Source organism: Schistocerca piceifrons, chromosome 3 (genome assembly GCF_021461385.2).
Source record: "Schistocerca piceifrons isolate TAMUIC-IGC-003096 chromosome 3, iqSchPice1.1, whole genome shotgun sequence".
Classification (NCBI taxonomy): Eukaryota; Metazoa; Arthropoda; class Insecta; order Orthoptera; family Acrididae; genus Schistocerca; species Schistocerca piceifrons.
Genome location: NC_060140.1, coordinates 819,380,932 through 819,397,874, shown reverse-complemented (window position 1 = coordinate 819,397,874; position 16,943 = coordinate 819,380,932). Strand labels below are relative to the sequence as shown.

General features: G+C 39.7%; 1 protein-coding gene across 5 annotated transcripts in view; it reads right to left on the bottom strand.

Annotated features, from left to right (window-relative positions):
* LOC124789456 (CCR4-NOT transcription complex subunit 7) overlaps positions 1 to 16,943 on the bottom strand; it is a 151,841-nt gene that overhangs the window by 7,381 nt on the left and 127,517 nt on the right. For all 5 annotated transcript variants that reach the window (XM_047256818.1, XM_047256820.1, XM_047256823.1 and 2 more), the window contains one exon: positions 14,852 to 14,992. In XM_047256818.1, the coding sequence (XP_047112774.1) occupies positions 14,852 to 14,992 (141 nt within the window). The remainder of the gene's footprint in view (positions 1 to 14,851; positions 14,993 to 16,943) is intronic.

The following is a 16,943-nucleotide window of genomic DNA, read 5'->3' as shown; positions in this document are numbered from 1 at the left end:
ACCTCCCCACAGATCGGAAGCACTTGGGTGATGTCCATGAGTTAGACCAGCTCCTATTAGAATTGCTACTGTTGCATTTATATCTCTCCATGTTGTTTTGTTCGAAGACTGAGCTGCATTCCACAAAGAAATTACTTGTTTGGCTTCTCCTGTTCTTTTCTTCTACAATGATGCTCACGATTTCCAGCGAGATAAATAATAAAAATGACTCTGTTATTGTTTTGGTTGTTTTTCCATCATTCACTGGGCAAGGTGTTACATTCAAAAAAATGTTGCGACGTCGACGCCCGCCCACCTTTTGGTGGTTCACTAGAAAATTGTAGTCCACTTCTAGAAACTACTTCTACTAGTTCACGTGAATGTATAGTACCTTCTGATATTTCATCTCAGCTTCATCTGATGCTATGATATGGTCTTTGTCAAGAGGTTCCATATACTCATTCAGTTCATTATCAATGTCCCATCCACTTTCATCATCACTGACATCAGAATTGTATAGAATTTCCATGATCTCATCACTAGAAAGTCCTTTGGACATCCTTACTTGCAGGTGAAATACTGACTCGTGTAATGTCAGCTCAACAGTGAACGTCAAATTCAACTCAACAACAGTAACCAGCAACAATAACAAACATTGGATCTATGGCAAAACTCAACAAAGAAGATGAACGACATATTTCCCAAGATCTTCTTTTTCTACAAATAAGAAAATAAGAAGTTTCATACCAAGCGGGGTAGTCTCACAACCCCACCAATACATGACTTGAATAACAATGATAAAGCCAAAAAATTAGACAGTCGTGAGTGTGAATTCAACGTCAATCATTTTAGTACAAAGTCATGAAACCACAGGCGTGTGGCCCTTCAGATAACATTATTTAAGGGAGAGGGGGGGGAAAAAAAAAAAAAAAAAACCTGGGTTAGTCAGAATACCCCAGTTGGTAATGCAAGGGTTAAATGTCATCAACTTGTTCTAAAGCTGGTAATGTTGTTGCCTGGTAATCTAACAGGAGAAAAACGGCTGAATTTCTCATTTGTAGCCAACTTGGTAAATTTTTACAGTTTCTCAGTTGGGTTCAGAATCAAATAATGGATTCTTAAGGACAACAGTTTCGACTTTGAATGTTACCTTTACTTAAAAAGCAGCATAAATGTATGTAGACAGTATCCATACATATATGAGAACTTTTATTTCAGACCTGTTCAAATACAAAAATAGTTTGTAAGCTGATAGAAAGTAACACTATTTCCCCCTGTTTTTCAAAAAATTATCAATTTTTAAGCAGAGCATTAAATTGCTGTAGAGGCTAGTTCACATTTTCTCAACTATTCCTCACACTAGTGCCACTGAGTCAAATGTCATGTGATTGATTGAGCAAGATCAATATCACATAAAGCACTGTGTCATATCAGGAATAGTGTTGCAATATTGCTCTTAAAAATGCTGAGATATCGATGTTGTTAAAACATCACTCGTATGAGTGATATATTGATGTTTCTATATATTTTAGCAATATTTGAAAAGTCACATCAAAATTATTTGATTTTTAAGTAGCACACTAAATTAACATAAGTTGTATTGCAAATTTTAAAACAGAGAGAAACTAGAAGTAGTCACCTATTTGTTCACAACCTACCTCTATCTATAATGTTGTTTAACATTAACTTACATTAGGAGCAATGATACTGACTGATGCAATCATTGGCTGTCTTCACATAAAACAGGTTACAAAACTAAATAAAATGGGTCTTGTGAAGCACTTCATTTTTATCATTAAAACATTTCTCTTAAACCAAAAATTTTGATACAGAATTTGGGAAAAGAAGCTTTGATAACCACCTAGTCCCTAGAAGTCTGTTTCTTTCCTAGGTGATGGATAGAGATGGGCAAACTCTTTCATCCTTGGGAACTAGCTCACTGGTGAGCACTCTTTTTTTTGGGAACTGTTCATTTTTACTCATTCACCGTTCAAAAGTACATGGTATATGGTTCTTGTGATAAACTGAAAATTTGTAGTATAGGTAACTGAAGATGGAAGGTGCCGAGAGGGGGCACTTGCCTCCCCTCTGGAGTAAAGAGTTTTTATTCATTACAGAATTCTCACACACTTTAAGCAATTTTCGTGATTCTGCAAAACATCTCGTTAAGCCAACTGTAGCATTATGTGGCTGACTGAAGTGAAACAATATAAGACGGTGCACAAAAAACCAGGGCAGTACAGACTGCTCGCCAATTACGCACGATTTGTGACCGCTACAAGCAGGATAGATAAACATGTAATAATTAGGCAGTAAAGAAATAACAAAAAGCTAATCCAAACAACTTCGAAACAACAGATGATGATTGGTGTGCGACAATGAGCAGTCTAGCACTCGGGGCAGATTTTTTGTACGCCATCCTGTACCACTGAAATAATATGGTAGAAGTTATCGTATTCTCTTTACAAAATGCGACACCAGACACTCAATTAGGGAGTGTGGGCTTCATTCGGTTGTAAGTCAGTCTGCCTTCCATAACAATGAACATGCTGTTTTACCTTGGATCAAAAAAAGGACAGAAAATGACCACTTGTGTGTGCCGTGCTGACTTCCTTTGCATGTGTAATAACAAGAAAACTTGCTTTTTGTGTGTTCTGCTGTTTATCGAAATAGTGAAGCAAGCTGATATGCCCTTTTGTTACCTGAAAAGATGTATGTATTACATACCACATAATTATAAAACATATTTTAATTACCAGTTGTGGACACTGAATAGAAACAGAAGTCCAGAGTTCAAAAAAAGGTTTGAAACAGATCTTGAATGGGCGTGTGCAGCAAACAAAACGAACAACAACTTGATACTGCAGTAATTACGCACAGTTGGCAGTGGAACAGCGATCAGTTGCCTCACAAAGAAGGAGTCCGGCCAAGGGAGACTGACACAGAGACAGATGGGAGCGGGACCCAGGCCAGAACGAGACCGGCTGACGTGCCGTTGCGGGAACGAGACCAACCGTTTCCCGTTCCCAGGAAACACAAGTAGAAAGCTGCGACCAAAATGAACTATGAAAGGCTGTTCCTTAGAATTCATTCCTAGTGAACCGTTCCTTTGGACCTGTTAGTTCACTAACAACTCATCTCTAGTGATGGGTGCCCCAGCCTCTGAGAACAAGCACTTGCTTGGCACAGATGTAGTGATAATAGGAAGATACACCTTTGAAAATTTGGGAAAAGTTACTGTGTCCTGCCACATTTCAATAGGGTCTCATTTATTAGGGTAATGGGGGCAGGTAAATATGAACATCAGTTTCACTGATGTTTCCATCAAATGTTGACAACTTATTTTTCATAATTTTTTTGAGCCAACTGCTTGTGATATTTCCAGATGTCAAACTCTGAATCTTCTTTATAACATCTGTTGGATATGTATTTCGTGATTGTAAGTACATTAAATTCCCGTGCCTATCTGTATAACTAATTTTCTTTGATTTTGTGACGGCATCTTTTACATGCATGAAATTTAATCTCGGGTCAAGAGTTGTTGAAATTGCCATATTGGTGGAATGTTCCAAGTTGTCAAACCTTCTTGCCAGTTGTTTCTACAGGGTGTTACAAAAACGTACGGCCAAACTTTCAGGAAACATTCGTCACACACAAAGAAAGAAAATATGTTATGTGGACATGTGTCCGGAAACGCTTACTTTCCATGTTAGAGCTTATTTTATTACTTCTCTTCAAATCACATTAATCATGGAATGGAAACACACAGCAACAGAACGTACCAGCATGACTTCAAACACTTTGTTACAGGAAATGATCAAAATGTCCTCCGTTAGCAAGGATACATGCATCCACCCTCCGTCGCATGGAATCCCTGATGCGCTGATGCAGCCCTGGAGAATGGTGTATTGTATCACAGCCGTCCACAATACGAGCACGAAGAGTCTCTACATTTGGTACCGGGGTTGCGCAGACAAGAGCTTTCAAATGCCCCCATAAATGAAAGTCAAGAGGGTTGAGGTCAGGAGAGCGTGGAGGCCATGGAATTGGTCCGCCTCTACCAATCCATCGGTCTCCGAATCTGTTGAGAATCGTATGAACACTTCGACTGAAATGTGCAGGAGCTCCATCGTGCATAAACCACATGTTGTGTCGTACTTGTAAAGGCACATGTTCTAGCAGCACAGGTAGAGTATCCCGTACGAAATCATGATAACGTGCTCCACTGAGCGTAGGTGGAAGAACAAACTAAAATGAGCTCTAACATGGAAATTAAGCGTTTCCGGACACATGTCCACATAACATCTTTTCTTTATTTGTGTGTGAGGAATGTTTCCTGAAAGTTTGGCCGTACCTTTTTGTAACACCCCGTATATTTTGTTTCTAAACAGAGCAATCATTTCATTTCTAGGTTACGTATCTTCGACCACGTCTCAAACACAACTGACTAATGGGATCGCTTTGGTTACTGTAACCCAAGTATCTCCTGAAATTTCTTCTGTTAATTTTTCAAATGGTCCTAGCAATTCCACCATTTCTTTGACACACTAATTCACTGCTATAAGCCAATGTGGGGTCTCAGGACTAGTCAGAAAGTTAGCTCCCACAATGGAAACTACCTCCAGGAATCATTATAACAAGCACAAATTCAGCTGTGTGTGAACATAGAGCATCATTTTTTTTTTTAATTTTGCCTTCTTTCAGTTCCACTTCTACCTGTCCTTTCCATAACTTTAATGTACTTGACAATATCTCTGACTATTTCTCAGTTCAGTGCAATGTTTTTCATCATCCATAGATTTCTTTATGACTAAGTTAATTATACAGTCAAAACAAGGGATAATTTTTTTTTCTTTTTGTCAAACACGTCCGACTGACCTTCATAACAGTGCTGTCATTATCTGTGATGATAGCTGAAACATTTTCATTTTCAATATTCTTCTGGATGATGTATCTGTCAGTTCTTCAGTGATGTGTAGTGTTCTGTCAGCTCAAAAACACCAAATGTTCCACTGAGCAGTAGATACTTGTCCAGAGAGTGAATTGTAATGTACACAAATTATTTATTTTGCATTTTTAGATGTCCATTTGTAACCCCCCTCCCTGTTGTCTCCTCCAAATTAATTCTGGGTATGCCCACGTTCTGTAAGCTAAAAATTAATCAGTTCAGATAAAATACTCCTAAAATTCAACACACATGTATATCTTCTTCAATAAAATTCTTCAGGGTATCAGACCGCATCGTCATAATTTAAAATGCGCCAATGTTTCGGCCAGCGTTGCAGCTAGCCTTCATCAGGGCCTTACGTTAACTGCTAAATGAACACACTTGGTTCCTTAAATAGCTGCACAAGAAAACCATGCCGTTACTTGATTGGCTGTAAAAGGAGGAGGAGGAGGAGGGGTGAAAGGTATGCTTTATTGGTGTTTCCTTTATTATCTGTCATTGGCTGAAATAGCTGTTTTCTATTGGTCTTAATATTAATCCACCCCATTGGAGGAGACGGACGAATAGCGAACAGGTGATGGCTGTGACGTCACACTGTTTCCATGCTGTCCAGAAGCCGGCTGCGGCGTGCCATTGCTTTGTGTGCTCGCGACCACTACTGCGGCTCTCCGCGTGTCTGCATGGGCCGCCACGGCTCTGCCGCCGCTCCGTAGCCCTGCTATTGCAGGCAGCCAAGACCTCGGAAGCTTGTATCCGTCCTCTCTATTCATGTTGGCGGGTCTTTTGGCTATTTTTATCGCCTCTCTAATCTTTCTTTTGAAAGTGAGAGGCTGTTTCGCCAGGACGCGGGCTTCTTGAAAAAATATTGGTTTCCCGCACTCGTCTCGGTGTTCCGCCACTGCTGACTTATGTGTGTTGTTTCAGGCGGATATATCTTTCATGTTCCGAGAGCCTTGTGCTAATCGGACGTCCCGTCTCACCTATGTAGACTAACCCACACGCACAACCAATTTCATACACGCCAGCTGTGTGTAGTTTGTCAACTGCATCCTTGGTAGAACCGAGCATGTCTGATATTTTGTTTCTGCTTCGGAAAATTGGTTTGATGTCGGCTTTTCGTAGAATTTTGCCAATACGTTCGGTGACCCCTTGCACATATGGTAACACAGCAATGCTCTGTGCCTCCTTCTCCTCTTCCCTATTAGTCTTCTCCCTTGTCGACATGGTGCTGTCTATCATCTGCTTCCCATAGCCATTAGTTCCGAAGATGGACCTGAGGCGTTCAAGTTCTGTCTTCAGATGTTCTTCGTCGCTTATCCTGTACGCTCTCTTCGTTAGCGTGTGCAGGGCGGACTTCTTCTGCGTGGGGTGATGGTGGGAGGAGGCGTGAAGGTACCTGTCCGTATTGGTTGGTTTCCTGTACACTTTGTGGCCAAGTTTACCATCAGGTTTTCGATAAACTTCCACGTCGAGAAAAGGCAGCACCCCATTATTTTCTGTTTCCATTGTAAACTGAATTTTCCTATGCTGTTGGTTAAGGTGCTTGTGGAAGTTCTGTAACTCCTCTTCTCCGTGGGGCCAGATGACAAAAGTATCATCGACATAGAGAAGCCAACAATTTGGACATAATGGTGCGGACTGGAGGGCTGTTTCCTCAAATGCCTCCATGAAAATTTCTGCTGCGATAGGCGATAGGGGTGAGCCCATAGCTACACCGTCGGTTTGTTCATAAAATTGACCTCTCCACTTGAAATAGGTGGTCGTCAGACAGTGGCGCACAAGCTCACATATATCACGTGCCACGCGTTCTTCTAGGATGTTCACAGTATCTGACACTGGGACATTCGTGAATAGGGATTTGACGTCGAAACTAACCATCAGATCTTGGTCCGTAACACGCATTTCCTTTAGGAGAGACACGAAGTGAGTGGAATCCTTAACGTAGGACTCTGTTTGATGCACTAAATGTCTGAGCCTAGGTCCCAGTTCTTTCGCTTCTGGACAGCATGGAAACAGTGTGACGTCACAGCCATCACCTGTTCGCTATTCGTCCGTCTCCTCCAATGGGGTGGATTAATATAAAGACCAATAGAAAACAGCTATTTCAGCCAATGACAGATAATAAAGGAAAGCATACCTTTCACCCCTCCTCCTCCTCCTTTTACAGCCAATCAAGTAACGACACGGTTTTCTCGTGCAGCTATTTAAGGAACCAAGTGTGTTCATTAAGCAGTTAACGTAAGGCCCTGATGAAGGCTAGCTGCAACGCTGGCCGAAACGTTGGCGCATTTTAAATTATGACGATGCGGTCTGATACCCTGAAGAATTTTATTGAAGAAGACAACGGCCGCGGAAGCCTACGCTTACACATGTATAAATTTTTCTCCAACTAATTTGTAAAATTTTATTTGCTGGTTGTCTATTTACTGAACTGAGACATTCATAATGTGCCCATCATGAACTATCATAATGTCACCAAATATTATGGCACACAAGCGCACACACACCGACATGCCAATCGACAATGAGAATCACTTATACTATATCCAGCAATTGCTGCACATTACTCAATAGGGACTATTTGAAGTAACTGATCTTACTGCAAACTCCGTATTTTACTTCCCCACTACTTCAACCCCCCCCCCCCCCCCCCCCCCAATGAACCATGGACCTTGCCCCTTGCCATTGGTGGGGAGGCTTGCGTGCCTCAGCGATACAGATAGCCGTACCGGAGGTGCAACCACAACGGAGGGGTATCTGTTGAGAGGCCAGACAAACGTGTGGTTCCTGAAGAGGGGCAACAGCCTTTTCAGTAGTTGCAAGGGCAACAGTCTGGATGATTGACTGATCTGGACTTGTAACAACAACCAAAACGGCCTTGCTGTGTTGGTACTGTGAACGGCTGAAAGCAAGGGGAAACTACGGCCGTAATTTTTCCCGAGGGCATGCAGCTTTACTGTATGATTAAATGATGATGGCGTCCTCTTGGGTAAAATATTCCGGAGGTAAAATAGTCCCCCATTCGGATCTCCGGGTGTGGACTACTCAAGAGGATGTCTTTATCAGGAGAAAGAAAACTGGCGTTCTACGGATCAGAGCGTGGAATGTCAGATCCCTTAATCGGGCAAGTAGATTAGAAAATTTAAAAAGGGAAATGGATAGGTGAAAGTTAGATATAGTGTGAATTAGTGAAGTTCGGTGGCAGGAGGAACAAGACTACTGGTCAGCTGACTACAGGGTTATAACCACAAAATCAAATAGGGGTAATGCAGGAGTAGGTTTAATAATGAATAGGAAAATAGGAATGCGGGTAAGCTACTACAAACAACATAGTGAACGCATTATTGTGGCCAGAGTAGATACGAAGCCCACACCTACTACAGTAGTAGAAGTTTATATGCCAACTAGCTCTGCAGATGACGAAGAAATTGAAGAAATGTATGATGAAATAAAAGAAATTATTCAGATAGTGAAGGGAGACGAAAATTTAATAGTCATGGGTGACTGGAATTCGGTAGTAGAAAAAAGGAGAGAAGGAAACGTAGTAGGTGAATATGGATTGGGGCTAAGAAATGAAAGAGGAAGCCGCCTGGTAGAATTTTGCACAGAGCATAACTTAATCATAGCTAACACTTGGTTTAAGAATCATAAAAGAAGGCTGTATACATAGAAGAAGCCTGGAGATACTGACAGTTTTCAGATAGATTATATAATGGTAAGACAGAGATTTAGGAACCACGTTTTAAATTGTAAGACATTTCCAGGGGCAGATGTGGACTCTGACCACAATCTATTGGCTATGACCTGTAGATTAAAACTGAAGAAACTGCAAAAAGGTGGGAATTTAAAAAGGTGGGAATTTAAAAAGGTGGGACCTGGATAAACTGAAAGAACCAGAGGTTGTACAGAGTTTCAGGCAGAGCATAAGGGAACAATTGACAGGAATGGGGGAAAGAAATACAGTAGAAGAAGAATGGGTAGCTTTGAGGGATGAAGTAGTGAAGGCAGCAGAGGATCAAGTAGGTAAAAAGACGAGGGCTAGTAGAAATCCTTGGGTAACAGAAGAAATATTGAATTTTAATTGATGAAAGGAGAAAATATAAAAATGTAGTAAATGAAGCAGGCAAAAAGGAATACAAACGTCTCAAAAATGAGATCGACAGGCAGTGCAAAATGGCTAAGCAGGGATGGCTAGAGGACAAATGTAAGGATGTAAAGGCTTATCTCACTAGGGGTAAGATAGGTACAGCCTACAGGAAGATTAAAGAGACCTTTGGAGATAAGAGAACCACTTGTATGAACATCAAGAGCTCAGATGGAAACCCAGTTCTAAGAAAAGAAGGGAAAGCAGAAAGGTGGAAGGAGTATATAGAGGGTCTATACAAGGGCGATGTACTTGAGGACAATATTATTGAAATGGAAGAGGATGTAGATGAAGATGAAATGGGAGATACAATACTGCATGAAGAGTTTGACAGAGCAATGAAAGACCTGAGTCGAAACAAGGCCCCCGGATAGACAACATTCCATTGCAACTACTAACGGCCTTGGGAGTGCCAGTCCTGACAAAACTCTACCATCTGGTGAGCAAGATGTATGATACAGGCAAAATACCCTCAGACTTCAAGAAGAATATAATAATTCCAATACCAAAAAAAACAGGTGTTGACAGATGTGAAAATTACCGAACTATCAGTTTAATAAGTCACAGCTGCAAAACACTAACACGAATTCTTTACAGACGAATGGAAAAACTAGTAGAAGCCCACCTCGGGGAAGATCAGTTTGGATTCCGTAGAAATGTTGGAACACGTGAGGCAGTACTGACCCTACAACTTATCTTAGAAGCTAGATTAAGGAAGGGCAAACCTACGTTTCTAGCATTTGTAGACTTAGAGAAAGCTTTTGACAATGTTGACTGGGATACTTTCTTTCAAGTTCTGAAGGTAGCAGGGGTAAAATACTGGGAGCGAAAGGCTATTTACAATTTGTTCAGAAACCAGATGGCAGTTATAAGAGTCGAGGGGCATGAAAGGGAAGCGGTGGTTGGGAAGGGAGTAAGACAGCGTTGTAGCCTCTCCCCAATGTTATTCAATCTGTATACTGAGCAAGCAGTGAAGGAAACAAAAGAAAAGTTCGGAGTAGGTATTAAAATCCATGGAGGAGAAATAAAAACTTTGAGGTTCGCCGATGACATTGTAATTCTGTCAGAGACAGCAAAGGACTTGGAAGAGCAGTTGAACGGAATGGATAGTGTCTTGAAAGGAGGATACAAGATGAACATCAACAAAAGCAAAACGAGGATAATGGAATGTAGTTGAATTAAGTCGAGTGATGCTGAGGGAATTAGATTAGAAAATGAGACACTTAAAGTAGTAAAGGAGTTTTGCTATTTGGGGAGCAAAATAACTGATGATGGTCGAAGTAGAGAGGATATAAAATTTTGACTGACAATGGCAAGGAAAGTGTTTCTGAAGAAGAGAAATTTGTTAACATCGAATATAAATTTAAGTGTCAGGAAGTCATTTCTGAAAGTATTTGTATGGAGTGTAGCCATGTATGGAAGTGAAACATGGACGATAAATAGTTTAGAGAAGAAGAGAATACAAGCTTTCGAAATGTGGTGCTACAGAAGAATGCTGAAGATTATATGGATAGATCATGTAACTAATGAGGAAGTATTGAATAGGATTAGGGAGAAGAGAAGTTTGTGGCACAACTTGACTAGAAGAAGGGATCGGTTGGTAGGACATGTTCTTAGGCATCAAGGGATCACCAATTTAGTATTAGAGGGCAGCGTGGAGGGTAAAAATCGTAGAGGGAGACCAAGAGATGAATACACTAAGCAGATTCAGAAGGATGTAGGTTGCAGTAGGTACTGGGAGATGATGAAACTTGCACAGGATATAGTAGCATGGAGAGCTGCATCAAACCAGTCTCAGGACTGAAGACCACAACAACAACTACTTCAAAAGTACAAAACTCAAGAGGACAGCAATAAATGTAGCACTGCATGAATTATGAGACTTTGTGTGTCAATGACTGAGCATCCATGAACAGAATGAATGATCCATTGTTGAATAATGTCAATATTTTTGGACTTTTGTCGTTGATGCATCAGTGGTGTGTCACCACTCAAACCTCAATGTTTATGGATGAAACCTCAATGTTTTTAAAACATTGATTTATTGTTGGCATCCCTAATCATGAAATCTTGAGCCTATTCGAAAACAAGTATTGTTTGCTAAAACCTACCCTCCAGAATTTTTCAAAATAAATTTGTGTGAAAGCTGAATGGCCAAAGCTTCATCCTTAAATGTAATTTAAGCAACCTGTTATGATACTCTGTGACTTTATGGATACTATGGATAGTAACTAGCTACATTATGGATAATGTAGTAACCAAAGGACATTTACTATCACCATTATGTGTATTGTTTACTTCAGAACAAAACTTATTCACTAGAAGCTAATTTAGAAATGTTCACAACACAAGAAATGTAGCTGCTTATTCTTACCGGATCAAGACCACAAGAAGAATGGTTCCCCTTTGAACTCAAAGCTGTAATGGAACGCATAATAGCACTCTGCAGATGAAAAATTAGAAATCTTAACCAGGATTTGAACAGTGGTTTTTGCATCTACGGGGTATCTGCACTACAAAGAGCTAACTAATGAACATGACCCTCTTACTTTGGAAGAGCAATTCGTGGTGCTTCAGATTTTACACACTCATATGTCCCTACAGTACCTAGGAATAACCTGCTAATTACTACATGCCTGACATATCACCAAGACTGTCTAACAGTGCTACCTTTTATGCGAGACTTTGCACAATATTGCCAGGAAAGAAGGACGAAAGGAAGGAAGGTCAGGGCTTACTGTACTACTGACAACGAGGTCATTATATACATGGCATACAAGGCTGAATTGGGAATGGAACTATCCTGGCATTTGCCTTTAGGAAAACTGCAGAAAACCTTCACACATTTGGGTGACCAGACATGGATTTGAACTGCCACCTTTCTGAATACGCGTAGAATGTCTTACAACTCTGTCACCTCACTTTGTGCTTGTGAAAGAGGTGGCTTGTTTCCATCCAACAGAGTAAAATCTCTTAAACAGTCTGAAGGGCAATTACTCTCCAAACTTGGCAATGGTACAAATGGATCCTACATGGTCTTATTTATATTCACCCATGCTGCAACTGTAAGTATTCACTTAGACAACTAACCGAGTTTTATTAGTGCAACAAACATTCACTAGCAGACATGCTATTCCACACACTGGATATGTAATGACATGGTTGTCAGTAGTATGTTAAACCCTAATCTTCCTTCCTTCTTTCTGAAAAATATTGTGCGAAGTCTCACTTAATAGGTAGGGCTGTTAGACCATGCCCAAACTGACGCAGACAATAAAGAGATCACAGAACTCTGAAATGCCACTTCACAAACAAAACCTACCAGTATCTCTTAAAATACCCAATAACAAGGAAATATATAGCTGCATATGCAGCTGCACTTATGATGGCTGCAGAAAACTGACTGCTTTCATTACAGAACATTTGTTTGAATTAATATTTCACAGAACATTATAAGCTGATTACAGTATTCACTGCGCGTTGCATTCCTTGCCAACTCCCCTTGCCCTCTTCCAAGTTTCATCCGACAGAAAATTCCAAAAATATAATTATTTGACTGCACTCAATAACAGTAACAATAATCTAGATGCCAACAACTCTTTACATCTATACAAGGTTAATCACCTAAAACTTACACCAAAAATATTGTGGAAAGGGAAAGTGCTGTCTATGTGCGCTTTGCACAGAGTGGATTGGTGATCAGGGTCTTGTATTGTTAGCCGATAAACATATTGTAATAATACTTAGAGAATGTGTATTTTTTGTGCATATATACACTATTTGAAATGGAACAATGCATACTGGATCCAGGATGAAATGTAACAATATTATGAGAAGGAGAGTTGCTACTCACTCACTCACTCACTCACTCACTGAGACGCAGATAGGCACAACAAAAAGACTGTCAGAAAATGAGCTTTTGGCCAACAAGGCCTTTGTCAGAGATGGCCTTGTTGGCCTAACACTCATTTTATGACAGTCTTTTTGTTGTGCCTATTTACGACTCAGTGAGTGAGTACCAACTCTCCTGCTCATAATATTGTTACAATGCCTATTGACATTAACAAACTAAAAGTTGGGTAAATTAGAATGTCAGCAGTGTTTGTTGCACGAGCCTCATGCAAGTTGTTTATGAGGTATTGTACTGTGGAAACTTTCCACACCAATACTTTTTTGTGCCATTCAACCTGTGTATTTGTTAGGTACGATGTTGTTATGTTTGTATATAGTGTGCTTGTGTGTTCCTTGGGTGTACTGCGACTTGTTAGTCAGTTTGCATGACAGTCCAAACAGTTGGTCATGAGTGGGCAATTTACCTATGAACGGACACGTTCACAGTGTACGAAGAGTGGAGAAATAATGCAGTTCATTCTTGTATGGTGTATGTGGCAAGATATCCCAATAAATGTCAACCATCTAGGCAATTATTCAGCAACCTCTTCAAACAGTTACGTGAAAGTGGTAGTGCCACACCTATACATCATAACAGAAGGAAACAAGTGACAACAGGAGGGAGAAATTAATGTTCTTGCTGCTGTTGCAGTTGATCCGCCTACTAGCTTCTGCGCAACTGCACAAGGAAGTGGCACAAGTCATCAGGCATGTGCCCCACATATTCTCCATTAACATAGGTTCCATCCCTATCACATCACTCTCCATCAAGAACTGCATGGAAATTATTATAAGAATGGTGTTAACTTCTGTACATGGGCATTAAGACATGATACTCCAGATGTATAATGTATGTTGTTTAGTCATGAAGCCTCATTTACCAATCATGGTAAACCATCAAAACATGCAGTATTAACCTGTTGAAAATCCTCGTTGGCTACGTCTGGTGCAACGTAAGCATCCATGGAGTGTAAACGTGTAGTGTGGGACAATTAACCATCAGCTCATATGCCCATTTTTCACAGATGGAACACTGAAGGTGCAGAAGTACCACAGCCTCCAAATAGACAATCTTCCACAGATGCTAGATGACTCATCTACAGACTAGAAAGAACCTATGGTACCAACATGATAGCTATCCAGGCCATGGTGCACAAAGTACTACAGCATGCCTCCACAAAGTGTTTCCAAATTGTTGGACTAGACACACAGGATCAGTACCTTGGCCACCCCATTCCCCAAATTTGATACCTGTAGACTTTTTTTCTGGGGGTAAGGCTGAAATACGCTGTCTACAAGGACATACAAACTACACCCAATGATATGCAACAACACATTGCTGCAGCCTGCTTGGATATATCAGCCAAAATGCCAAAATGTGTGCAGCAGTCATTCCATACCAGACTGGAAGCATGTATTGTTTCTGTTGGTGGTCATTTTGAACCTGTGATTGTCCATTACCTCATTACTGGTCAGAATCCACATGCCTAGTGTGTGCACTTCTGTTGTTCTTTAGTGTATATTATCACAGGTATAGCACGGTGTCAGTGTGGGAACTTCTCAAAATACATCATCTCATAAATGACTCCCACTAGAATCCAGCAACACACACCACTGACACTCTAATTTACTGTACTTTTAGTTTGTTAATGTCAATAGGCATTGTTCCATTTAAAAAGTGTCTGTATGCACAGAAATACACTTTCTAATTATTATTATGATCTGTTTATTGGCTAACAATAAGAGCCCCTGACTACCAATCCATCCTGTGGAAACTGCACATCAAAAGCACTTTCCATTTCTGCAATATCTGTGGTGCAAGTTTTAAATGATTCACCCTCGACACAGCTACAAAAAGGTCTATTCTTAAGTGATCACTTATTGCTTACCTCTCTCATCTTGAAGAATGCCATGCCCGTGAGAAGCGAATCACTTCCAGCTTGGTGCTGTGGTCCTATTCTTTCCAGCTCCAATTGGTCAGCTACCTCTTGAAGGCCTCCCTTCAGATTTTTACAGCTTTTCATGAGGTACTGTGGAAATAAAAAAGAACAAAGATTGGCAATTTGTAGTGTGAATATTGCAGCCACACTCATATTAGAAAATTAAATGGTCATGAAAATTTATGACAAATTAAAAGTGAAAAAATTGTAGTGTGGGATTATGCTTGCTGAACTAAAATTACAAGCCATCTTTGTGCAGAAATGATATTATTCAGTCATGGAATTTTTAAATGATGATAAAGCTCTCTCTGGAGAGTAGCGTAATAAACTTGTAAAATAATGGTTGTAAATTGAGATTAATTTAGGTTTTTTGACACTCTGTATAGGCCTCAATTATTCTTCCAGCTTGGATTTTCCATATATCATTCACATTAATTAGTTCCCTGTACACAAAATCATTGTTTTATGCATGTATGTACATAAAGAGATAATAAAATTCCTATTCTCATAAGGTTACACGGCTGAAACATACTGAGGACACATGATTACACATATACTTATAACCTCAGTCAAACTTTTCAAAATAGGGGTACAAACCAAGCAAACTTTTAACTATGTGTAAAATTCAAGACTGTTTAAGAGGATGCACAGAATAATTTCTTGATTTAATGTCCCTTTTTCTTTGAGTTGTTCAGCTCAAATTTTGAACTCTTCATAGTGCAACGTATGCAGAAATCTGAACAGCCAGAACGATGAGAAAAATTATTAGAGCAAACCATTAGCATGGATTTTAGATGACTGACCGACTAGTAAATCATTGTATTTTGCTGAAATATAATTTATAAATTACGTTGAATGAAGTTGTACTTTCATTATGCCCAACACAAAAAAGTTTAACTAGTGCACAATATATGGTGGTAACTAAACAGAACACTCTGGCCGTCAGCTTATTAATTATTTAGCTGGGTTACATTTTTAAGCTCTGGCCATCAGCTTATTAATTGTTTAGCTGGGTTACATTTTTCATACATCTGCACTATTTATAAGAATGATTTGAACTGAATCAGGTTTGAGCAACGGCTCCCAAACCTTCCAAGACCATTAACCTTGAATGAAATCACACCAGGCAATACAAGCTTTACTACCTAACAAACATCAAGATCTAAAAAAACAAACATCTATTTCAAAATAATGAAAGATAAGTAATACATAGCTGTTTGCTGAACAAATGAAGCCCATACATTTTGCAGGGGTGTTTAAACGAGAAATAATGATTCAGTAAGAAAGTTTTGAAACTTTTTTTTCTTTTTCCACAAAGAGTCAACCAATGCACATCCAAATTCATTCTGTTTCTCACTTTCATCATCATTGCTACACCACTCAATAATGCCCTTTCACAATGGAAAGTTTTAACAAACTGAATCAAAATTTATCAAAGTTCTCCTGATAATAATGGATTCTTGGCACTAACCTTTCAGTAAAATTATACAATTCTGATGGTATGAAAGTACGTATATTTTTTCAGTTTGTTGTCTTCACTGAAGTCTCAGGAATTGCACTTTTTCCTACCCAAAAATATTTTCTCATTCACTCGAAATAGTTCTTGGAGGACCCAAGCATTTGCTTTTCAATTTTCCACATCAGAAAAATAGATGCTAATGGAAGTCAATAATGTCAAGTGCTGAATACTAGGGTGGATGTATGGGGGTGCATTTGGTACACTAAACATATTTTTCAAAACCAAACTACCATAATATCTGAAACTGGCTTTTCAGAGTGTATTTTGACTTATGGCAGTGGGAAGTGAACTTTTAATGTGATGAACTGCTTAAAAACAAAATTGCTGAGTAAGTAATGAACTGAGGCATGTTGGGAATCTCTAAAGAATCAGGAGATAGACTGGAGTGGAACACACAATTATGGCCACAGAGGAAATAAATGGAGGTGAGACAGAAGCTCAAAATTAAGCATGGACTTCAATGTGAGACACTTAATAGTTTCCACCACCAAACTCACTCTCAAAGTCTGGTAGAAAATGCAA